Consider the following 26,328-nt stretch of genomic DNA (forward strand, 5'->3'; position numbering starts at 1 on the left):
CCCTTCTTCTGATCCTCATACTACACCAGACAAGCCTCGATTCTCCACCTTCAATGTTCCCCTACTCCAGCCCTCACCTCCCACAGCTTCCTAAAGTGTTGTGAGAGAGCAGAGTGGAGCCGCAGGCCTGCACGGCCCAGGTGCTGTGTCAGCCTATGTGCCGGTTCCGCGGCGTGTACGGCCTGGAAAGTCACATGGCGGTGGGACCGGCCGGCGCCTCCACACTCTTGCTCTTCTCAAAGCAAGACAAGATAAACGAGTCCACTCACCTCCACGAAGAGCAACATGTCTTCCCCCGTTCTGCCCAATCGTTCTCGCAGCTGCTACTCCAACTGGCTTACAGGCCCGAGCCCCAAACGCTAGCTAGGATAAGGACACTCGCCTGGCCCCTCCACCCGGCAGTGGACCCGGCTCCTCCCCCGCCGTCAGCTTCTGCGGCCTGACCCGCCCAGTCCCACCTCCCTTGAAACAGCAACTGTTTCCGGTGCTAAAGAACAATTGCTTCCGGGAGAAAAGAAAACCCTAGGCGTGCTCAACTTTTGTACCACCTATTCCAGCAGCAATATGGAATGTACTATCATCTATCCTGGGAGGAGGAGAGAAGCAATCGGAGGAAGGGACCATCCTGTGCTACGGTGGTGTGTAAAGGTCTTCCTGCATTTCATCCATTGCCAAACGGATAGCTACCATGGCCATAATAATTTTGCAGTTTTCATAGCTCAAAATCTACATCTGATAAAAAGCCGGGCTTGTGTGAAATGTTCTGAAGGAACGCCCAACCCTGCCGAAAAGGTGGTGGCTAACAGAAAAAAAGTAGAGAAGGAAAAAAAAAAAGAGCACTAATAGTAAATACATTAATAGCAGCTGCTGTAATTTAAATGCTTACTATGTGTTTGGCATTATTCTAAGTATTTTACGTGAATTAATCTTAAAACGACCATAGGCAACAAATACTATTATCCCCATTTTACAGTTAAGCCCTCTAAGGGTTTCCCTTAGACACACCTTTAAAGAACTTTGCCCCTTGTTCGCCTGAATCCGATACCCACATCTCCGTTTAACATAATGCTACCTACTACTACTTAGTCTGGATAGCCTCTTCTTGATGTTCTGCCATCAAGTCAAATGAAATAGAATAAAAACAAGAAAAAGTTAATTATATTTACAATTTTCTATTAGATGATCCAGATTCCTTATTATTTTTAACAATAGCTAGTACGAGTTATCCCTCCCTTGTCAGTCTCACTTTTGTACCCTAGTTCAGACACTCATCTTTTCAAATAAGTTTTTGACCTTGTCCACTGGATTTTTTCCATTCTATTATTTCAAAGGTTTCACTCTCACCTAACTGCTGTTACTTACTTTCAGTATTTTCAATATCTGATCCCACATAATCTCCCTTTAACTCACATCTCCTTACTTTTTCACTTAGATACCAGATAAATTCCTCTATCGAATTGCTATTTGTGCCTCGCATTCTTCCTAATCTGATTCTCAGTAAACTCTACATTACTTCATCTCAATCAAACCAATCTCCTCTCTTTTTCCCTGACATACAAATTCAGCACTCACCTCCAAAGCCATGGCTCAAAGTGTCTTTCCTATCTGAAATGCCTTCATTTGTCAATCAACCTTCTCTCTCCATAAGATTTTTCCAAAGACTGTGCTCCCCACAGGTCTCTTCTTCATGTCTTGTTAGCACTTGTATATTATATTCTATCTTAAATGATTTTCTTTTTTTGTTTGTTTTTTAGTTTCTTCACGGGTACCCTATCATATTCTTCACAGTCTAGGATAATGGTAGCCACATAGTAGTGTCTCAACGAATGCTTGTCAAATTGAAAGGGAAGGAGAGATTTTAAAATTTGCTTTAACAAGTCTTCATTTCAGGTTGCTGATGAATTCCATGCTGCATAAAAAATATGAGACACAATAATCCTAAATTAATTTAGTTGACAAGCATGTAGGCTGCTTTGTGAATGCCTGCTGGAGTAAGCAGTGTAAAGGAATCAAGAGAAATAAAACTTATTTAAGGATATCACAATCTAATATTATCAACAAAATACTTAAACAGATTAATTGATAATCTCAAGAAATGCTGGATAATGATGAATATTTTAATTAAACCTCACATTTCTAAAAATAAATAATTCTCCTTAATTGTCCTTGCAGAAAACATTATGAAGTTCCTTGAATAGACTTAATTGTGATTTACAGGAAAGGGGGTAATAATCTTTTATGACTAGGGACAGGGTGGGCAGTCTAACAAAAAAAGAAAGTATTCTGGGGCTAAGAAATGTTTCCATGAAGAGCAGAATTGGAAACTATAATGGATATCCAAATTTTAGACAGTTTCTGTACAGGAACTGAGGAAGAATATACCAAATGTTAGAAAAAGAAAACTAGGTATAGGATCTGTTTTTGACAAGTTCACCAACTAATGGAGCTAGACAAATAATAAGTAGGTATACTTCGATAACTACTATAATAGAAAGTTTACAAAGTATTTTGGGAACAGAGGAGGGATTAACTTAGACAAAGGACCTTAAAGAGAAGGAAAAATAATTTTCTTTATATATATACTGATATTTTTAAAAGAAAACTACTTTATGATCCTCTGCCTCCCTTTCTCCAAAGGCCTGAAACATATAAATTGTTTAACTTTACAAGTTTACAAGGAATCAACATAGGACTAAATTTACAATAAGGACTCAACATAGGATGTTCTTGAAGAGAAATTAAGTTGTACATCCACAACTTATATAAAATCTAAAACCTACAAACTGATATAGTTTATGAATACATACACCTGTAGTAAAATGATATAAACGCAAATGACATAAATACAGCAAATTCATGACCGTCATTGCCTCTCAAAAGGGGCAGAGGGGAAGGAAGGGACCTGGAGAGAACACCAAAGGGTACTTCAACTTTATCTCTAATGCTTTCTTTTATTTAAAAGTATCTGAAGCAAATATGACAAAATGTTAATATTTGTTCATTCTAGGTGATAGGCACATGGCTATATGTTATATTACTACCTTTACTTTTTCATATATTTTAAAATTAAAAAATAAGCTACACAGCCAACAAAACTATCCTGTCCTTTAACTGCTCCAGTCTCCTAAATCCCTTTACCTCTTCTGTAATCAAAGGAAATGCCCAAAGTACTCCTCTTTCAGTTAGAAACCAGCCTCTAGCATCCCCTTCAATATCTGGAGCCAACTATAGAAATTTCTTCAGTCAGGTTCGTTGAAAAAACGGGTAACTAGGCAGTGCAAAGAGTATGATCATTCAAATAATATCTTCCAAGTTACTACATGTCTAGGAAAAGTTGAGGGACAGCTTAGGAAGTTGTAACACAATTATTCCATTACAGGCTTAAAAAATCTTAAGCAAAACTTGAAGAAGAAGAACCAGGAGTTACTTTTGATACACTGGAGCTTGAATTCTAACACCTAGATTTTAAGCTCATTTAAGCAGGGCTATATCTTCTATTTCTTTTATCGTTTCTGTTGCCTATTCTTTTCTACCCTCCCTCCCCCCGTCACCCTTCTACCATCACAGTATATAGAATGCCTAATTCTCTGCATATAGTAAGCACTCTTTAAATGTTTAAATCAATGATAATTTCACAATGGGTCTATTATGACATCGCCAGGACTGGAACACCATGGTTAGAAACTATTTAGCAGCAGGGTTAATCACAACCTCTGAGAGAAGGAAAGACCTTTCTAGCTCTCTCTTGGACACATTTATTAGCATTTGCCTATATTCTGTGTGGAAAGAAAAAGAAGAAATAAAAGAAAATCACTCAACTTTTCAAAATATTTATCAAAATGCAAAATGAGAAAGACGGCGAATCTGAATTAGAAAATGAAGTTGTGGGTTCCACCATCATGTCCAGAAAAGCCCCAACTAAATCAGTGGTAACTAAACTTGAAATCCCAGTCACAGTACAGCAAGTCATCTCTAAAATTGAGCAAGCACAACTCCTTCGAGCCAGACAGGTAGGTGGTAAATGAGGAGTTTACAGGTTGCAACTTATTTGTTTGAATTTTCCATGAGCAGCTGCATTTTTTTTTAGAATTCACTTTATGCGTGATATTTGACTGTGTTTGAGGTAACTGATTTCAAATGACAATTTCACTTGACTCTGGGTAACAAGCTCCAATTTTATATCAGTCTCTTTCACTTTCATGTTAGAATTAATCAGGCTTTTAAAGAAATAAATCACATGTGCTATTGAGTGATTTGGATAAAAGAAAAATTAAAATCTATAGCTAATTTTTATATCTAATTTTAGTCAATAGTTTTCATTTGTTCTCAACTGAGTTTTATCAAATAGCTGTTAATAAGAAGAAACACAGATTGTTTTGAATTCTAGCTTCTTTTATTTCTCCTGAACAGTTCATGGAAGAAGGGTTTATTGGCCAAGAGAAATCAAAAGACAATTTAAAAAGCGCTTAAATAATATATCAAAAAGACCTCAAACAATTAAGGCTATACTGCACTCTGTTCTCTCAGACAGAATACAACAAATATCAGTCTGATTAACAGAAATGAATCCAGGGAAAGTTTTTTCCCATATTTAAGGAGTGCTATACTTTCTCATTCTCCACATAGACGTACTCCTGTTCCAGCTCCCCACAACTAGAAACAATAACAATGTTTGCTTTTAATGGCTTTACTGAGGTATAATCAACATACAATAAAATGTATATTTTTTAAGTTTTGATATACACAACTCCTGTGGAACCTTCATCACAATCAACATAATTTACTTATCCCCCGTAAAAGTTTCTTCCTGCCCCTTTACAATCCCTCCTATGCACCCCTCTTTGCTCCACCCCCACCCTAAGCCCCACCCAACCACCAATCCGCTTTCTGTTACTATAGATTATTTTGCATTTAAAAAAGAATTTTATGTAAGTGTAATCATATCGTATCTACTTCTGTCTGTCTTCTTTTACTTAGTATAATTATTTTTCCACATTCTTGTATATATAAATATAATTCATTCCTTTGTATTGCTGAGTATTTTTCCATGGAACGAGCATTTGCATTGTTTCAGGTTTGGGGTTATTACAAATAAATCTGCTATGAATATTCATGTGTTTATTTGTAATTTAAGAATTTATGCTTTCATTTCTTTTGGATAAACAACCTAGGTTTGGAATGGCTGGGTCATGTGGTATGTAAATATTCAATTTTTAAAATAAACTACAAACTTTTAAAAAGTGGTTATACTGTTTTGTACTATATTCCCACAATCAGTAGATGAGATTCTCAATTGCTTCACATCTTTATCAACAGTGTTGCCAGTCTTTTTAACTTTAGCCATTTCAAAAAGTGTATAATAGTAAATATCTCATTTTGGTTTTAATTTGTACTTTCATAATGACTAATGACTTTGAGCAACTTTCCATAATGAGGGCTCACTTGCCCTCATTATGTCTTCTTTGGTAGTTCAATTATTTTGCCCATATTTTAAAAATTGAGTGGTCTGTGTTCTTATTGCTCAATTTTGAGTATTCCTATGTATTCTGAATACAACTCCTTTATCAGACAGGTGATTTGCAAATATTTTTTCCCATTCTGTGGCTTGTCTTTTTTTTCTACTAATAGTGTCTTTCAAAGAATGAAATTTCCAAGTCCAGTATGTCAGTGTTTTCTTTTGTAGATTATGCTTTTGGTGTAGTATATAAGCAATATTGCCTAACCCAAAGTAACAGATATTTTACTTCTGTTACAAAGTAACAGAAAATCAATTGACCATATATGTGTGAGTTAATGGACTCTCTAGTCTGTTCTCTTGATCTGTTTGGCTATCTTTATGCCACTACCACAGTGTCTTGATGACTGACTTTATAATAATTCCTGAAATCACGAAATTTTAGTTCTCCAACTTTGTAATTTTTCAGTTTATGTCCAACATCTTTTCTCACAACTTTCTTTTACCTCCTTTTCCTCTTTTTGGGCTTCTCTGGAGTGACACACTCAAACACTCATAACCTAAAAAGTGTCTTTATCCACACTGCTTTCTCCCTTTGCATTTCCATATGAAATTTTTATTAGTCTGTCAAATGCTGCCAGAAAAGTAAAAAAGCCTGTATCTTGATTGGGATTACATTGAATTTATAGATCAATTTGGAGAAAATTGAAATGTTAAAAATATTGTCTTCTGACCCCTGAAAACAGTACATCTCTTCATTTGTTTATGTCTAATTTTTCTCAGAAGTGCTTTGCAGTTTTCAATGTATAGATAGGTCTTGCATACATTTTGTGAGATTTATCCCTAAGTATTTCATTTTTTTAACGATTTTTTTTTAATTTCCATTCTCAGTTGTTCACAACTGTATATGGAAATACAATAGATTTTTGTGTATTGATCTTGTACACTGAAACCTAGTTATTAGTCTTCATAGATTTTCTTTGTGCATTCTTTGGAATTTTCTACATATACAATCTATGCTGATAGAGGCAGTTTTATTTCCACTTTTCATATCTGTATGCATTTAAATTTCATTCCTACTGAGTAGCCTTCCTGTGTAAAACTGAATAGAAGTGATGAGACATTTTTACTTTGTTCTTGATGTTAGGGGAAAGGATTCAGTCTTCTACCATTAAGTATGATGGTAGCTGTAAACATTTTATAATGCCCTTTATCAAGGTGGCGGAAATTCTTTTCCTAGTTTGCCAAGATTTTTAAATCAAGAATAGATATTGAGGGTTTTTTTTTTCAATAATTGTATATATTGTAAAATCACCACCACCATATGTCTAGTTAACATCGATTACCATACGTAGTTACAAAATTTTTTCTTGTGATGAAATCTTTTAAGATTTATTCTCTTAGCAACTTTCAAATATGCAACACAGTATTATTAACTATATTCATCATTCTGTACACTGCACCCACATAACTTATTAGTACTGGGTTTTGTCAAAAGCTTTTATTCCAACTAATAGAAAAATCATGTGATTTTTCCCTTTGAATCTGTTAATATAATAAATTACATTGATTTGTGAATATTAAACAAGCCTTGAATTTTAGGGATAAACCTCATTTACTCATGATGTAGCATACTTTTTATCATCTTATATTTAATTTGCTAAAATTTTAACAATTTTTGTGTCTATGTTTACATAAATTATATTGGTTTGTAAAATCTTTGGTATGGGCATCAGAGTAATGCTAGCTTTATAGGCTCAGGTAGAACATTCTCGACAATTTTCTTTAAGAGTTTATCAAGAATTGGCATTTCCTTTTACATTTTGGTAGAAGTCACCAATTTTCAGTGAGATAAAGAGAAATAACCACTGTAACTGTCTAGACTTGGGGTTTAATTCATGGGGAGGTTTTAAACAGCAAAATTCAATTTTTTAAAAATCACAGAGCTATTCAGTTTCTCTATTTCTTCCTGAGTGAGCTTTCACAATTTGTGTCTTTCAAGGAATTTGTTCATTTCATCTGGGCTGTTGACTTTATTGGTCTAACATTGTTCATAATTGTCCCTTATTATCCCTTCATTATCTGTAGAATCTTTAATAATGTCACTTCTCATTTCTGATATTAGTAATTTGTCTTTTCTCCCTTCCCCCCCTTACCAGTCTACAGGTGTATCAATTTTATTGATCTTCTCAAAGAATCAACTTTTGATTTCACTGATTTTTTTCTAATTGCTTTTCTATTTTCTATTTTACTTATTTCCTCACTGATATTTATTATTTCATTTATACTATTTACTTTGGTTACAATTTGCTCTTTTTCCAGTTTCTTAAAGTAGAAACTGAGCTCCTTGATTTGAGATTTTTTTCTTTTGTAATGAGTGCTTTGTTCCATATATTTCCTCCTCTGCAAATAAAAATTCTGTTTTAATTTTATTCAGTTTTCTATATTCTCCCATTTGATTTTTTTGACCCATGAGTTATTTAGAAGTATTAGTTTCCAAATATTTGGAGATTCTCTTATTTATTTCTAATTTAATTTATTGGATTCATAGAACTTATTTCATATAATCTGAATCCTTGTACATTTTTTGAAATTTGTTTTATGGTTCAGAATATGGTCTATATTGGTAAATGCATGCACTTGAATATAATTTGTATTCTGTTGAGTGGAGTACTCTATAAATAAATGTCCAAACCTGTAGAGAATTTTTATAGGAGTTTTTTTGAGCCAAAACTGACAACGATTGCTGGGAAGCAAGATCTCAAATGCTTCAAAGAATAAGAGCTTTGCAGTTTCTTCAATGCTTTTGAAATTAAGGAGGGAACATAAGGAAGATTACATGAAGGTGGGATAAAGCAAGGTGGGGATTGGATTACAGGGTAGTTAACAAGATTATGTGCTCTCTTGAGGGTGGTTATGTTTTTACTTCAAAGGTGTATAATCTTAGATGACAAAAACAATTGACAGAGCTTGCTTAAGGCAAAGATAAACCTTTCACTAAAAAAGTTATATGCCTAGAGCATGACTATGCACCATGACCTTCCCAGTTAGGAATGTATGATCAGGTCACCCTGTGAGTCCACTTTCCATAGAACCATATATATATATAAGTTGATCTTATGGTTTTCTCACTATATATATATTCTTTAGAAGACCTATACCTAAAACAGAAAAGACTGAAAAGTTGAAAGCAAAAGGATGGAAAATGTATACTAGACAAATATTAACTGGTGATGCAGTTGTATTACTATCAGACAAAACAGACTTTAAGTGAAAAAGTATAACTGAAGATAAAGATGGTTACCATGTGATAATAAGATTCAATTCCATATATGATAATTCTGAACTTGCATGCCCACCTATATGCTCTTAGTAACAAGGCTTGAAAATATGTATATATTTAAAAAACCAAAAAAAAATTGAAAAAAATCTACTATTATAATATGATTGATAGATTAAGCCAACAAAATTGTGTTAAAGACGTAAATGGTTCGAACAACACAATAACAAGCTTCATTTAATGGATATATACAGGGACAAACATCAACAACTGGAAAATACATACTCTCTTTTAGCACTGATGAAACATTTACCAAAATTGGCCAAACTGAAGGCCAGAGAATAATATCAAAAATTTCAAAGAATAAGTATTATACAGACCACAATGTAACCCAATTAGAAATTAGTGAACAAAAGTTGGCTTAAAAAAATGGAGGAAACTTCAGAATAGCTCATAGGTCAAAGAAGAAGTCACAGTAGAAATTAGAGAGTACTTAAAATAATAATAAATGCACTATATAAAATGCATGCGAGATATAAGGAAAGATGTACGTTCAGGGAAATTTATACCTTATATTAAGAAATAAAGTTAAAAATGCTTACGTTAAAGAAACAACTTAGAAGATGGAGAAAAAAACAACAGATTAAGTCCGGAGAATATAGAATAAAAAAAATAATAAAAGTTAAGAGCATAAATTAATAACATAAAAAAGAAAATACAAGGGGCTTAAGAAAGCTAATAGATGATTCTTTGAGAAGCCTAATAGAACAGTCTTCGTAATAGCTAATCAAGGAAGAAAAAGACAAGGCACAAAGAAACTTATTAAGGAAGAAAGAGGCGAAAAAACAAAAATGCTGCAGAGAGTGAAAAGATGGTAAGAGGCTGTGGAATATTTTGTACAATTTAGGGAAAGTAACATAGAAAGCTTAGGTGAAATGGCAAATTTTCTAGGAAAAAAAAATATGATCAATTTTAGAATCATGTGCCCCTTCCCCCCCACACACAAAAAATTATCAGAGCCTAATTCTTGGGAACCTGCAAATGTTACCTTATACGGAAATGAGGTTTTTGCAGATGTGATTAAGGATTTCGAGGTAGGAAGATTATCCTGGATTTTTCAGGTGGGCCCACGTAATCACAAGTGTCCTTATAGGAGAAAGGCAGAGGGAAATTTGACACATAGAGAGGAGAAAGCAATATGAAGACAGCAGAGAGAGATTTGACCTTAAAGATTGGAATAATGTTGCCACAGCCAAGAAATGATGACAGCCACCAGAAGTTTGCAAGAAGCAAGAAATGGATTCTGCCCAAGAGCATTCAGAGGGAGTGTGGCCCTGCTGATACCCAGTAACAAATTTCAGACCTCTGTCCTCTAGAACTATGAGAGAATAAATTTCTGGTTTTTTATATCACCATGTTTGTGGACATCTGTTACAGTAGCCACAGGAAACTAACACAAAATGAAGGCAAGAATTAAAGAGATAATATATCATGTTGAAGTAAGGTTTGTTCCAGAAAATATATTGTTATTCACTATATTAACAGATTAAAGGAGAAAACCATAAGATCAACTCAATAGTTGTAAAAATAAAACGCATTTGTTAAATTCAATTCATGATATCTTTTAGTAAACTAGGAATAGAAGGACATAGTCTTAACTTGATAAATTGTAACTATGAAAGTTTATAGGGAACATCATACTTAATATGTGGGCCCACCTGAAAAATCCAGGATAATCTTCCCACCTCGAAATCCTTAATCACATCTGCAAAAACCTCATTTCCATATAAGGTAACATTTGCAGGTTCCCAAGAATTAAAATGTGGATAAAGACAAAGATTCCTACCATTATGACTTTCAATCTCATGGTTCTAGAAATTCTAGCCAACACATTTAGACTAAAAGAAACGAAATGAATGAGGATTGAAAAGAATGGCATTGGAAAGATTTGACAAATAGTCATTTGTCAAAGGTAATTATCTCACGCACACACACAAAAATCTACAAAATATTACAATTACTGTAAGGCCTAAAAGGTTACTGAATATAAGATCAATACAATAGATCAATTGCTTTTCTATATACTACCAAGAAACAGAAATTTTAAGAAAATACACCATTTATAATATCAATAGAAATATAGATACTGTCTTAGTTAGGGTTGTTATAACAAAGTACCATAGACTAGGTGGCTTATAAACAAAAGAAATTTTTCTCACGGTTCTGGAAGCTGAAAGTTTACAATCAGGGTACCAGCATGGTCAAGTTCTGGTGAGAGCCCTCTCTCGGGTTGCAGACTGATGACTTCTTGCTGTGTCCTGATGTAGTGGAAGGAGTGAGGGAGGTCTCTGTAGTCTTTTTATGAGGGCACTAATCCTATTCACGAGGACTTCACCCACTTACCAAAGCCCCCACCTCCTAACACCATCATATTGGGAGTTAAGATTTCAAAATATGAATTTTAGGGGTACATAAACTTCAGTCTGTAACAGGTTTTAGAAAAAAAAAACTGTGCAAGACATTTATGTACAAATATAAAACTTTATGGAGAGAAAATTATGAAACCTTATTGAAAGACTATGTAGAGGGACAAACCATGTTCATGGACAGGAAGACTCGAAATGTCGATGATTCTCAAACAAATAGAGATTTAAAGCAAATTCAATTATAATCCAAAAAAAGGAACTCATGAATCATGACAAGCTGATTCTAAAATTTAACAGAAATCTACGGCCATGCTACCCTGAACACGCCCAATCCCATCTGATCTCAGAAGCTAAGCAGGATTGGGCATAGTTAGTACTTGGATGGGAAACCACCTAGGAAGACCAGGTGCTGTAGGCGTAAAAAATTAAAAAAAAAAAAAAAAGAGAGAGATTGTAAGCTGAAAATGTCCTTGCAATCTGTGAGGTCAACCAAGGGTTGCCTCACATAAATAAATGAATGAATGAATGAATGAATGCAATCTGTGAGGTCAACCAAGGGTTGCCTCACATAAATGAATGAATGAATGAATACATAAATAAATAAATAAATAAAAATAAAATAAAATTTAACAGATGGGCTAAAGTCCAAGAATAGCCAAGACAATAGTGAAGAAGAACAAGGTAGAGTATAATCCATAATAGGTATAAAGATTTATTATAAAGCTATTCTAGTTAAAACATTGTGGCACAGACATAGGGATAGATAAATAACACCATGAAACAGAGAACTCTCTAATAGACTGTCATGCAATGTTATAAATGATAGACCTGGCAGTGACTATCTGACGGGGAAGTAGATAATACTGAATAAATGATATTGGGGACAACTGGTTAAGTTTATTGCAGAAATGATTTTGGTTCCCTACTCACACTTAAATGTGAAGAAGAATATCTTTATGACCCACAGTACAGAAAGAATGATGAATTCCTCTACATTAAAAAGAGATCTTGTTTACGGCCATAGCACCCTGAATGTGCCCAATCTCGTCTGATCTCGAAAGCTAAGCAGGGTCAGGCCTGGTTAGTACTTGGATAGGAGACCACCTAGGAATACCAGATGCTGTAGGCATTAAAAACAAAAAAAGAGAGATCTTTTGGACAAAACACTATAGAGAGAGGAGGAAACAAGCCACGAACTAAGAAAAGATACTTAATAAGTAAAAAAATAGTATTCAGAATATATAAAGAATCCTATGAATCAATAAGAAAAATAACTGTAGAGGAAAATGAATAAAGGTATAAAGTCATCTCCCTGAATAAAAAACAAGTCATTTCATAAACACTTAAAAAGATGATCAACTTTATTATCATGGAAATTCAAATTAAACTCACAATTAGATACCATTTCATACCCATAAGATTGGCAAAAAAAAAAATTGAAGTTTAGTAATGTGAAGCAACAGGTATATTCATACTTTGCCATGGAAGTATAAATTGGTATGATTACTTTGGAAAACACTTTGACATCATCTTGTAAAGTTGAAGATGCACACATCTTATAATTCTACTTTTCCAATATTAGTCATATACCCTAACAGCACTACTGAGTAGAAATTTAATGTGAGCTACATACATAACTTTACATTTCCTAGAAACTATAATATAAAAAGTAAAACAGAAACAGGTGAAATAAATTTAATAATTTATTTTATTTAATCCAAAACATTATCATTTCAACATTTACTCAATATAAAAAGTATTGAGATATATACATTGTTATACTAAGTCTTTGGATTTCAGCATGTATTTTGCACTTACATCTCAAATTGCATGCTAAATTTTCATTGGAAATACTTGAACTATATTTAGATTTCATAAAATTTACAGTTGAAGAAGTAGATTCACATACCGAGTTCTTCCAAACATACTTAAAAGTTTTCCAATAAATGCATCAAGTGTCAGTTTTAAAATTTCAATTAGTTTAATTTAAAATGTATTCCTATTTCACTTGCCTCATTGCAATTGCTCAATAGCTGCTTGTGGCTAGAACTACCATATTGGACAGCACAACTCTAGGAAAGACTCTTGCATATGTGCCACATCACTCCAATCTTCAAGGCCAACATCTTCGAAAATCTCTCTGATCTATCTTCACATTGAGACTTTTCCTCTGCATGTGTCTGTATAATATGACCTTCTACTTGCCTCTGATAAGGACACTTGTGATTGCATTATAGCCCACCTAAAAAGTCCAGGATAATCTTTCCACCTCATGACTCTTAATTTAATCACACCTGCAAAGAACACTTTTCCATATAAAATAACATTAACACATTCCAGGGGTTATGACCTGATATGTTTGGGGGAGGTGCATCATCATCTACTACAGTGTTAAAAGTGTAGATAATAAAATTTAGGATAGTAGTTATCTCTAGGCATTGGGAAAGGGATACAATTGATAAGAACAAAGGAGCCTTTCAAGATATTGTTCCTTCAGCTGAAGAATGGGTACACAAGTGTTCATTTTACTATTACTATTATCTGCCTCTCAGGTTCTATCCTACTCCAGATTAGATGCTCAAATTATGGTGCTTTCTCTACCCACCCTCTTTCTTTGACTCCTTCACCCCCATGACACATAGTAAGCACTCAATAACCATTAGCATTTAAAGTGTTTACCATGTTACCTACGGGGAAACTTTATTTGTAGAGTATCTCATTTAATTCTCATGATAATCCAATATGGATAAGTATTTTTAAGCCTAATTCCCTATGTCACAGATAGGGAAATTGAGACTTGAGATTTGTCTTAAAGTCATAATTGTTATATGGTGGATCCTGGAATCAAACCCAGGTAGTCTGATTCTGCCTATACTTTTTTTTTTTTTTTTGATTAGAGGGTTTTTAAAAAATTAGAGTAAAATTCACATACAATAAAATTCACTCTTTTTGGTGTATTATGCTGAAAATTTTGACAAAAGCACACAGATGTATAACCACCACCAAAATTCAGATTTGAAACAGTTCCATCTCCTCAAAAAATTCCCCTAAGCCCCTTTGTAAGTCAACCCTTCCCCGACTCATAGCCCATGGCAGTCATTAATTTTTGTCTCTACAGTTTTCTCTTCCTGAATACCATATAAATGGAATCATACTCTACATAGTCCTTTGACTCTGTCTTAGCATAAAGCATTCACTCACAAGTTGAAGGATATTTAGGTTGTTTCTACTTTGGAGTAATTATGAATAAAGTCACTACAAACATTCACTTTGGAGTTCGTGTATAAACATAAGTTTTCATTTCTCTTGAGAAAATACCTAGGAATGGTATTGCGAGGTCATATGGTAGCATACATTTTTAAGAAATCACCAAACTATTATCTTAAGTGACTTTACTATTTTGCATTCCCACCAACAATGTATGAGAGTTTCAGTTGCTCCACATCCTTGTCTGTGCTTGGTATTATCACCATTTCTTTAGATCTTCTTTGATTTTTTTCATCAATGCTTTGTTTTTTTAACATATAGATCTTGCACTTATAAGCTGCTTCATGACGAGGATATGTTGTAAATGTGTCATTACGCAATTTTGTCATTGAGCGAATATCATAGAGTGTACTTACAGAAACCTAGATGCAATAGCTTACTACACACCTAGGCTATATGGTATACTCTACTGCTCTTAGGCTACAAACCTATATAGCATGTTACTGTACTGAACACTATAGGCAATTGTAACACAATGGTATTTGTGTATCTAAATATATCTAAACACAAGAAAGGTACAGTGAATACATAGCATAAAAGATAGTGCTCAGCCTGCCACTGAAGAAAGGTCAGCAGCCCCCACTACTCAGGCTACTGAATGGGTAGGAACAACCACTGAGTGGTATTAAGCTGTCTTTCCACAAATTCTTAAACAAAATGGAAATAAGGTTAATGGAAAATAAATAGTTTCTAAAAGTTTATAACTAAATAAATTAATTAATCGATAATAGAAATGGCACACCTGTATAGAGCACTTATTATGAATGGAGCTTGCAGAACTGGAAGTTGTTCTGGGTGAGTCAGTGAGTGAGTAGTAAGTGAATGTGAGGGCCTAAGACATTTCTGTACACTACTGTAGTCTTTATAAACACTGCACACTTAGGTTGCACTAAAATTATAAAACAACATGAGATTAAACTAAGTGCAAGAATAAACAAACCATTCAAGAGACATGGTAAATACAAGATGTACGAGGCTGCTGCTAGCATAACATGGCTTAATGTTTTACAGCAAATTTTATAAGTAGAAAGAGTACACTCTAAAATAATGATAAAAAGTATAGTATATACATAAACCAGTAACATAGTCATTTATTACCATTATCAAATATTATGTACTGTACATAATTATATTGTTATACTTTTATACAACTGGCAACACAGACTTGTTTATACCAGCCTCACCAATAACATGTGAATAATGCATTGTGCTATGACTTTACCACCCTACAGTATCACAAGGGATAGGAATTTTTCAGCTCTATTGTAATTTTATGGGACCACTGTGGTATATGTGGTCTGTTATGGACCGAAATATCATTATGTGGCAGATGAATTTATTTTGTTAGACTTATACCTAAGTATTTCATGTTTTCAGTGTAGTTGCAAATAGTACCATTTTATTAAATTTCAGTTTCCAATTGTTTATTGCTAGTGTATATAATGTAGTTTTGATATTTGTATACAAGTCTCCTATCCTGTGAACATGTTAAACAATGGTGGCTTTTTATAGATTCTTTGGGAATTTTTACATAGATTTTTTTTTTGTCTGTAAATAGAAACCATTTTATTTCTCCCTTTCCAGTCTATATTATTTCATTTCCTTTTCTTATCTTATTGCATTGGATAGGACCTTATGTAATGTTGAACGAAAGTGATTAGAATAGAATCTTTAGACTTTGACTATTAAACATGGTGCTAGCTGTAAATTTTTTGTAAATGCTCTTCATCAGGTTGAAAAAGTTACTCTCTATTCCTAGTTTGTTATAGAATTTTTTTTAAATCATGAATGAACATTAAATTTTATCAACTAATTTTTCTGTACCTATTGAAATAATCACATGGTTTTTCTTCTTTAGTCTGTTGATATGGTGAATTACATTTATTAATTTTTCAGTCTTAACTCAGCCTTGTATACCAGGAATAAATCCCACTTGTTCCTGATGTTATCTTTTTATATATTGTTTGATTCCATTTTCTAATATTTTGTTAAGCATTTTTTCGACAACGGTCATGATGAATATTGGTTTGTAATTTAATTTTCTTATGTCTGTGTCTTGTTTTGGTATCATGATAATGCTGGCCTCAAAGAATGAGTTGGGAAGTGTTCCTCTCCAATTTTCTGTAAGAATTTATTAGCAGTTGGTTAGCTTGTAATGTTATTCTTCATCACTTGACCTAGCAAACTTTGTCTCTGCTCTACCATGTCTACTTGACTTAAATTATTTGTGGCAACTGGATCCCTTCTGTTCTGATTGGTATATTTCCAGAACCTATCATCTGATTACTCTTTTTTTAAACAGTTTATCCACAGCATTCTTTTTTTTTTGTCTTTATTGAAATATAATAGACAATTAGTTGCTTGTATTTACATTGTACAATTCAATGAGTTTTTTTTCAATTATAATTGGCATACAATATACCAGTTTCAGTTGTATAGCACAGTGTTCAGATATTCACATAACTCGCAAAGTGATCACCCCACTAAATCTAGTACCCCTCTCCCCCCTTACATATTTATTACGTTATTGTCCATCTTCCCCATGCTACACTCTACATCTCCATGTCTATTCTGCAACTATCTATTTGTACCTCTTAATCCCTTTGCCTTTTTTTGTCCCCCAACCCCACTCCCATCTAGTATCCCTTAAAATATTCTCCGTATCTATGAATTTATCTCTGCTTTTGTTGTTGTTGTTGTTAATTTTCTTCTTTAGATTCCACATATATGTGAAATCATGTGATATTTGTCTTTCTCTATCTGACCCGTTTTATTCAGCACAATACCCTCTAGGTACATGAAGGCAATATCTTTTTCCATCCATTTCCTTTTAGTCTGTGTGTGTCTTTTAATCTGAAATGAGTCTCTTGTAGGCAGGATATGCAGGGGTCTTGTTTTCTTATCCATTCAGCCACTCTATCTTTTGGTTGGAGCACTTAATTCTTTTCCATCTGAGGTACTTTTTGATAGGAATGTAGTTATTACCATTCTTATTCCTGTTTTTGATACATGTTTTTTCTTCTTAAAGAAGTCCCTCTAACATTTCCTGTAATAATGACTTGGTGTCAATGAATTCCTTAGCATATTTTTGTCTGAGAAGCTCTTTACCTGTCCTTCGACTCTAAATGATAGCTTTGCTGGATAAAGTATTCTGGGCTATAGATACTGGGTTTTCACCACTTTAAGTATTTGTGCCAAGCCCTTGTGTCCTGCAAAGTTTCTTTTAAGAAATCAGCTGCTAGTCTTGTGGGTGCTCCCTTTTAGGTAACTAACTGCTTTTCTCTTGCTGCTTTTAAAATTCTCTTTGTAGTTAACATTTGGCATTTGAATTATGATGTGTCTTGGTGTGGGCCTCTTTGAGTTCTTCTTTCTTGGGACTCTCTGAGCTTCCTGGGGTTGTATATCTATTTCCTTCACCAGGTTACAGAAGTTTTCCATCATTATTTCTTCAAATAGCTCTTTAATATCTTGTTTTTTTCCGGTATCCCTATGACACAACATTTTTACATTTAATAGTGTCCCATAGGCTCCTTAAAATTATTATTATAATCTTGGCTTCTTTTTTCTTGCCATTCTAATTGAGTGTCCTTGGCTTTCTCATCCTCTATATAGGTCATTTGATCCTCTTCTTTATTCACTTTGTTTATTCCATTTAATATACTTCTCATCTCAGATAATGTATTCTTCATTTCTGATTGGTTCCCTTTTATAATTTCCATTTCCATTTTTATGTTTTTTATCTCTGTTAAGGTTCTCACTGAATCCATCTACACTAACCCTTAGTACATTGAGCATCTTTATAACCAGTGGTTTGAACTCTGGATCTGTGAGATTGCTTTATTCCATTATTTCTGGATCTCTGTTCTGTTCTCTCATATAGTTTCTGCTTGTCTTCCCATTTTGGCTGCCTTTCTGGGTCTGTTTCTATGTACTAAGCAAAACTCATAAGTCTCCTGGTCTTATTAGTGCAGCTTTGTGTAGTAGGTGTCCAGTGGCACAGACCTGAGAGGAGTTCAGCTGCAGGTCAAATTTAGCCCCAGCTTGTGCCCCTCTGGAGCCACTTGTTAAGATTCAGCAAACAATCCACAGATGCTGTGCTTATAGTTGCCTCAAAAGGCCACACCAGAAACCGTGGCTAGTTGCCTCCAGTGTGAGTCTAGGTGCTGCTCACCAAGGGGCACCTGACTAAGTGAGCACATCTGGATGTGGCTTGGGTGGGGCCACAAATTGGGGGAGGTGAGTTTCAGGGAATCCTCTGGGTGGATGACATCTCTGCTATGAGGGTGCTCAGTCTGTGCACTGGGAGCGGGGAGGGCTCAACAGAGGAACAATGGATACCACTGACACTTCTGGATAGAGCAAGTCTTCCCTCAGCCCTCACTCCAACAACTCAGTGTCCCCCTGTAAGTCCCTGGTGCACCTGCGCAGCTGAACTGGTGCTGGTGCTCAGAGCAAGCAGGTCTGTCTCACTGCAAATGTCTGCTTGTGGACAGGGCCCTTTACGAGGTGGCTGCCACAGCCTCTGTACCACTCAGCAGCTAGGGACCGGACAGCTTAGGGTCCTCACGCTGTCCTACCTTCTGCCGTTGCAGAGTGATTTCTTAGTTCTCTTCCTAATTGTATGGCTTGTTCGTCCAGATCCCAGGCAATTTTCCTTGCTGTTTGCTCTTTGTTTCTGTCACAACTTTAATTTGGTCACCAGAGGGGTGAACAGAGCCTCTATCATCTATGCCATTTTTTTCATCCTCTAATTACTTTTTTAAAATTAAAATAAATTAATTGTAATTGTGGCAAAATACACGTACTATAAAATTTACCATCTTAACCATTTTTAAGTGTAAAGTTCAATACTGTTAAGTATATACACATTGTTGTACAATCAATGTTCAGAACTTTTTCATTTTGCAAAACTGAAATGCTTCACCTGTTAAACAACAACACTCCATTTCCCTTTCCCCTCAGCCTTGGAAACCACCATTCTTTGTTTCTATAAATTTGACTTTAAGTGGAAACATAGTATTTACCTTTTTATGACTGGCTTATTTCACTTAGCATAATGTCTTAAGGTTAATACCTGCAGCATGTGTCAGAATTTCCTTTGTTTTTAAGGCTGAATAATGTTTCATTGTATGTGTATACCACATTTTGTTTATCCATTCACGTATCAATGGACACTTGAGTTGCTTCTACCTCTTGGCTACTACGAGTAATGCTGCTATGAATATAGGTGTACAAATATTTCTTAAGGAATCTGCTTTCAATTCTTTTGGATATATACCCAGAAGAATTGCTGAATCACATGGTAATTCTATTTTTAATATTTATACTGTTTACATTTTTTACAGTTGACTGTCAATGTTATTTTATATTAGTTTCAGATGTATAGCATAGTGGTTAGACCTTTACATAATTTACTATTTTCAGTTTTTGAGGAACCTGCCATACTGTTTTCCACAGTGGCTGCACCATTTTATATTTCCACCAACAGTGCATAAGTGTTCTAATTTTTCACATCCTCACCAATATTTGTTATTTTGGTTTTTTTTTAAAGTAGCCATCTTAATGGGTGTGAAGTGAAATCTCATTGTGATTTTGATTTGTACTTCCCTAATAATTAGTTATGTTAAGTTTTTTTCATATGCCAGTTGGCCATTTGTATATCTTTTTTGAATGTCTGTTCAAGTCTTATGCTCATTTTTGAAATGGAGTTTTTTTGATGTTGTAAGGGTTGTATATATATTATGAATATTAACTCCTTATCAAATACATATTTGGCAAATATTTTATTCCATTCTATAGGTTGCCTTTTCACTCTGTTGTGTCCTTTGATGCACAAAAGTTTTAAATTTTGATTTAATCCAATTTCTCTATTTTTACTTTCGTTGCCTGTGGTTTTGGTTTCATATATAAGAAATCATTGCCAAATCTAATGTCCTAAAGCTTTTCCCTCTACGTTTTCTTTTGTTTTGTAGTTTTAGGTCTTATGATTAGGTTTCTGAGCCACTTTGAGTTAATTTTTGTATATGATGTGAGGCAAGGGTTCAACTTCATTCTTTTGAGTTGGATATCCAGTTTTCCCAATACTATTTGTCAAAAGACTGTCCTCTCAGCATTGAATGGTCTTGCCACTCTTCTCAAAATCATTTGACCATACATGGGAAAGTTTATTTCTGACCTCTTTATACTATTATATTCGTCTATATGTCTTCATACCAATCTGCTGTTTTAATTACTATAGCTTTGTAGTAAAATTTGGAAATAAGAAGTGTAAGCTCTGCAACTTTATTAGTCTTTTTCAAGACTGTTTTGAGATTCCATATGAATTTTAGGATGCAATTTTTCTATTTCTATAAAAAATACCATTGAGATTCTGCTAGGGGTTACATTAAATCTGTGGATTGGTCATCTTAGCAATATTGTCTTCCAATCCATGAACATGAAATGTCTTTTCATTTATTTATTTTCTTTAATTTCTTTCAGTAACATTTTGTAGTGAATATCACATGTATGCAAACCTTTTGCTTCCTTGATTATATTTATTCCAAGTATTTTATTCTTTTGATGATATTTTAAGTGGAATTGTTTTTTAATTTCCTTTTAGAATTATTGTTAGCTATAACAACACAAGATTTTTGTTTGTGATTTTGTATCCTGTAACTTTATTAAATTTATTAGTTCTAACAATTTTTGCGTGTGTGGAATCTTTAGGGTTTTCTACATATAAGATCATATCAAATGCAAACAGATATAATTTTATTTCCTCTTTCTCAATTTAGATCTCTTTTATTTCTATTTCCTGCCTTATTGCTCTGGCTAGAACTTCCAGTAATATGTTGACTAAAAGTGGTAAGAGTGGGTGCTCTTGCTTTATTCCTGATTTTAGAGGAAAAGCCTACTGTCTTTAACCGTTGAATATTACCTCTGGATATTTCATATATAGCCTTTATTATATTGAAAAAAGTTTCCTTCTACTCCTAGTTTGTGTGTGTGTGTGTGTATCATAAAAGGGTGTTGAGTCCTCAAATGCTTTTTCTGCATTGAGATGATCATGTTTTTCTGCATTGAGATGATCAAAGTTTCCTTCTACTCCTAGTTTGTGTGTGTGTGTGTGTATCATAAAAGGGTGTTGAGTCCTCAAATGCTTTTTCTGCATTGAGATGATCAGGGTTTTTCCTAGCATTCTGTTAATTTGGTGTATTTCATTGATTGATTTTTCTATGTTGAACCATCTTGCATTGCAGGAAGAAATCCCACTTGGTTGTGATGTATAATCCTTTTAATGTGCTGTTGAATTCTGTTTGCTAGTGTTTTGTTAAGGGTTTTTGCATGAATAGTCATCAGAAACGTTGGTCTCTAGTTTTCTTTTCTTTTTTTTTTTTTTTTTGTAGTGTCTTTATCTGACTTTGGTATCAGGTAATGCTGGCCTCAGAGAATGAGTTGGGAAGTATTCTCTCCACCTCAATTTTCTGGAAAAATTTATGAGGTGTTGGTATTATTTTTTCCCTTGACCACCATGCTATGTGTTAGCTTGTTATTCTTCATCACTTGGCTTATCATACTTTCTCTCTGCTCTCCTGTGTTCCTGACTTAAATTATTTGCTGCAACTGTATCACCTGTTTCTGATTGCAATATTTCTAGCACCTAACATTTGATTACTCCTTTTGCATGATGATATGTTTTACAAACTCCAAATCTTACTCTTATTATAAGGGGCATAGAGAGAATTTGGTTTGTCTAAAGCCAAATGAAAAGAGTAATTGATAAAGGTGGAAAGGGTGGAGCAGTGGTTCTTCATCTATCACAGTGGTACCAAACCTTTTTGGCACTAGCGACAGTTCTCTTATGAGAGAATCTAATGTCTGATGATCTGAGGTAGAGCTAAGGTGGTGATGCTAGCACTGGGAAGCGGCTGAAAATACAAATGAAGCTTCACTCGCTTGCCTGCCACTCACATCCTGCTGTGCAGCCTGGTTCCTAACAAGCCACAGACCAGTATTGGTCCATGGCCTGGATGTTTAGGGGCCCCTGCTCTATCATATTTACTGTGCCCTTTTAAAATATTTTGAAGTTTCCTTTTATCCCTCTGACATGAAATTCATACATAAAATATTTTAAGAAATATACATGTGAGGGTAAATAAAGGGAAAGCAATTTATAATAACATGCATTTCAATGTGTAAATTCTAGGTCAAACTTCACTAGAAGATATAATAAAGAAGAAGACACATGTTTGCATTTGTACATAGAATTAAAATAAATGTTAATGTTACATATGTAAACTGACACAAATATAGGTTTTTTGTACTAGTACTTCATACTATTAACGACAGTACATTGTTGGTACTATGGTGTTTCAGAATTGTGAAATTTGATGGGAGAAATTCTAAAAAACATTTTTCATTGATTTATATATTTGCATTCCTGGAAACTTCAGTTATGTAATTAAACTAGGCAAAAAAAAAATACTTTGTGTTTATATTTTAAAAGTAGTAAGTTTCTACTTGAATAAACAGATTTATTTTTTTTATTTATTTTTTTTACCTACATGAATGTCTCAAGGGACAGTCAAAATTTATGCAGGATTGGGCCAATTCTTAGTTGTGTGGATTATAGGATGGGCTATCATCTCTTAGCATCCTATACTAAATACCAGTAAATCCTCCCAATGATTGTTACAACCAAAAATGCTTCCACAAATTTCCAAGTGCCATATATGAGGCAGTAATTACCCTCATCATGAATTACTGAGATAAAGTGATGAATAGAAGAAATTTGCTGACAGACTCTTGAGGAGGAGAGATAATGAAATAAAAGTAATGTTGAGGAATATTCTAAAAGCTGTTTTCCAGGTGTGAGGTCCAGGTAAAGAAAGAAAAAAGAAGTTACTTCCTTTTGTTTGTTTGTTTATAGCAGCCATAGCTTATAAAGCATTTTCACATATGTTATATACCTCACATCAGCTGTGAATTTAGTATCTCCACCATTTAACAGATGAGGCAGAGGCAGCTCAGAATTGTTGAGTGATTTACTAAAAGTCATTTTAATGAGGGAGCTAGAGTTGGAGTTCAGATATTGTTTCAAACTCAATGTTATTTTCATTATAGCATAGCAATGCTAGGATGTTGAAGGCAGAAAAAAATTTTTAAGAGGGAAAATCTAAGACCCACAGTAAAGCTAGAATTAGCAGGATTTGAATGGACAGCATTATAATAACTCTTACTAACATTCTGGGAAGAAAGGTGACCAAAGCTTATTGTCAAGCTGAGAATTAATTAATATATCCCCCTTCTTATAGGACATTAATATGCAGCTGGGTGACATAATGCAAAATGTGCAGCGGACAATAAATCGCTACACCTTTGATGAGAACATACACCCTGGAAGGAAAATCTCCCTTACAGAACATAAGAAACGGAGACCATATTTGTTGGAGAAAATAGCTATTTATGCTAATTCTGCTGAAATTAGAGAAAAGACTCTTGTCCACATCTTGGCCTGGTTGGAAGAATGGAGTAAGTTTTCAAAAGTAGTTCAAAGGAAAACCACAGTTAATGAAATGGCTAAAGAACAGAATCTATAAGTAAATTTTGAAGAATTAGAAGATAAAAGAAAAAAAGGCTAAGAAGTTATTCAAAGAACAGCTGTCCTCTGTTCTAGTAAGGATAAAATAAGAAAAATATAGGTTTGCTCACTTAGTGCCGGCTATTCTGGCCTCCTTGTTTTCCTTCACACATGCCAACATGCTCCTGCCTGGTGTCTTTATGCTTACTATTCCCTTGCCTGGAACATTTTCCACCAGGTAGCCACATGGATCATTCTCTGCTTATATCTCACTTAAAAATGAGGTGTTCTCTAACCATCCCCATTCCCTATCCTTTGGCACCGTCCATTATTCTTTACTCTATTTTTGTCTATACCATTTCTTACTATTTGATGTACTATATAATTAATGTTTATTATTATTATTATTTATGCCTATAGCACCTGGTCTTCCTAGGCGGTCTCCCATCCAAGTACTAACCAGGCCCGACCCTGCTTAGTTTCCAAGATCAGACATCGGGCTTGTTCAGGGTGTCATGGCCCTAAACCATGGACTGTGGCTCCACTGGGGCATGAACCCAGGACCTTCTGCATGTAAAGTAGATGTGCTAACTGCTACACTATGGAACCACGTCCATATAATTAATGTTTTTATTTTGATTTTCTGGCTGTCTTACTAGAATGTAAGCAGTATGAAGTCAGGGAATTTATTTTATTCTATGTTGTATCCTCAACATCTAGAATAGTATGTGATAGAGGAGACGTTGGTTGAATGAAACAGTGAATAACCTAAGAATACAAAAAGAAGAATTTAATTTAGTTGCAAGAAATCTCATGTAATGGGGGTTATAAAATGCTAGATAACTTACCAAAGGAGTAAATTAGGGTTTACATTTTAGATACTTACTTCCCTGGAGTCAGGGAACTAAACCAGGTAGTTCCTTGGAGTCAGGGAACTAAATCAGGTAGATACTTTTTAACCTGATTCATGTTTTTATGCCCGAGACTTACTGTTCAGCTTTCTACTCCATGTCCCCTTCTCATTTCTTCATAGAGAAAAGCCTCAGAATAGCAATAAGTGAGATATTTATATTCCTCAACACTACATTGAGTAGTTAGCTAATATTATAAGTCCATATGCTTATAATTATTTATTTTTCTGCACAAAAGTACTTGTTTTACTCTCTTCAAGATGCCATTTTGTCTGAGATGACTGTAATTGATATTGATGAACACCGCCACTGGATAGCACGAATGGAGATTTTACCAGAAACGTTTAGAGCTATTGAGAGCAATGTCAACATACTGAGTAGAATTAGTGCCTATTTGCTCGAAGAAAAGAAGAAACAAAGGAAAAAAACAAGTAAGAATGCTTTAAGACATTGGAAACAGATTTTACTTTTTCTAAAAAACATCTTTATTGAGGTATAATTTACATACAATAAAATTCACCTATAAAGTGTACACTTCAAAGACTTTTAGTAAATTTAGAGTTGTGCAACCATCACTACAATCCAATTTTAGAACATTTGTATCACCCAAAAAAGATCTTTTATGGCCATCTGCAGTCAATATTTATTCCCACCCTCAGCCCCAGACAATAACTAATCTATTTCCTGTCCCAACAGGATATTTCATAAAATCAAATTATATGTGGTCTTTTCTGTCTGGTTTCTTTCATTTTGCATAATGCTTTTGAAATTCAGCCGTATTATAGGATGTATCAGCAGCAGCCATATTGTAGGATGTATCAGTAGTTTCTTCCTTTCTCTTGCCAATTGTATACCACTGTTTGCATATACCACACTTCGTTTACCCATTCACCAGTTCATGGATATTTAGATTTTTTTCCTACTTTTTGGCTTTTTGAATAATGCTGCTATGAACACACATGTATAACTTTTTAAAAAATCTTTTAAGTTTATTGGGGTAACACTGGTTAACAATTATATAATTTTCAGGTATACATTATAATTTGACATCTATATATTCTATTGTATGATTACCACCCCAAAGTCCAGTTTCCTTTAGCTACCATATATTTGATCCCATTTATCCACATCACTCTACCCCTATTCCCTTATATTGAACCCCTTTACTTCGTCTACTTCTCCCCTTCTCCCCCACCCGCTACCCTCTGGTAACCACTAGTCCATTGTTCATGAGTTTATTTGTTTGTCCTGTTCATGTGTTGCTTTTAGGTTTATGGTAACCACCATTGTTCATGAGTTTATTTGTTTGTCCTGTTCATGTGTTGCTTTTAGGTTTATTTCCCACATGTAAGTGATATCATGTGATTTTCAACTCAACTTTTTTTCGCTTAGCATGATTATCTCGAGGTCCATCCATGTTGTCGCAA

The 26,328-nt window shown here is 34.3% G+C and overlaps 2 protein-coding genes and 3 pseudogenes across 11 annotated transcripts in view; 3 read left to right on the plus strand and 2 right to left on the minus strand.

The window, feature by feature from the left end:
* LARP4 (La ribonucleoprotein domain family member 4) overlaps positions 1-26,328 on the minus strand; it is a 151,698-nt gene that overhangs the window by 62,073 nt on the left and 63,297 nt on the right. For 7 of the 10 annotated variants that reach the window (XM_006916784.3, XM_006916782.3, XM_025050236.1 and 4 more), the window contains exon 1: positions 270-436. The exons of 1 other annotated variant lie outside the window; for it this stretch is intronic. In XM_006916784.3, the coding sequence (XP_006916846.1) occupies positions 270-287 (18 nt within the window). In that variant the 5' untranslated portion in view covers positions 288-436. Of the gene's footprint in view, positions 1-269; positions 486-26,328 lie in introns of those variants that run through there. 2 more of the 10 variants (XM_006916783.3, XM_025050239.1) reach the window with 1 other exon arrangement.
* The window catches only part of FAM186A (family with sequence similarity 186 member A), a 50,727-nt gene continuing 26,994 nt past the window's right edge, over positions 2,596-26,328 (plus strand). The window contains exons 1-3 of the mRNA XM_015593146.2: positions 2,596-4,010; positions 23,725-23,941; positions 25,162-25,332. Coding sequence (XP_015448632.1) covers positions 3,840-4,010; positions 23,725-23,941; positions 25,162-25,332 — 559 coding nt within the window. The 5' untranslated portion in view covers positions 2,596-3,839. The remainder of the gene's footprint in view (positions 4,011-23,724; positions 23,942-25,161; positions 25,333-26,328) is intronic.
* LOC112483885 lies at positions 11,461-11,579 on the plus strand (annotated as a pseudogene).
* Positions 12,172-12,290, plus strand: LOC112483888 (annotated as a pseudogene).
* Positions 24,402-24,517, minus strand: LOC112483852 (annotated as a pseudogene).

This window comes from Pteropus alecto, unplaced genomic scaffold (assembly GCF_000325575.1).
Source record: "Pteropus alecto unplaced genomic scaffold, ASM32557v1 scaffold196, whole genome shotgun sequence".
Lineage (NCBI taxonomy): Eukaryota > Metazoa > Chordata > Mammalia > Chiroptera > Pteropodidae > Pteropus > Pteropus alecto.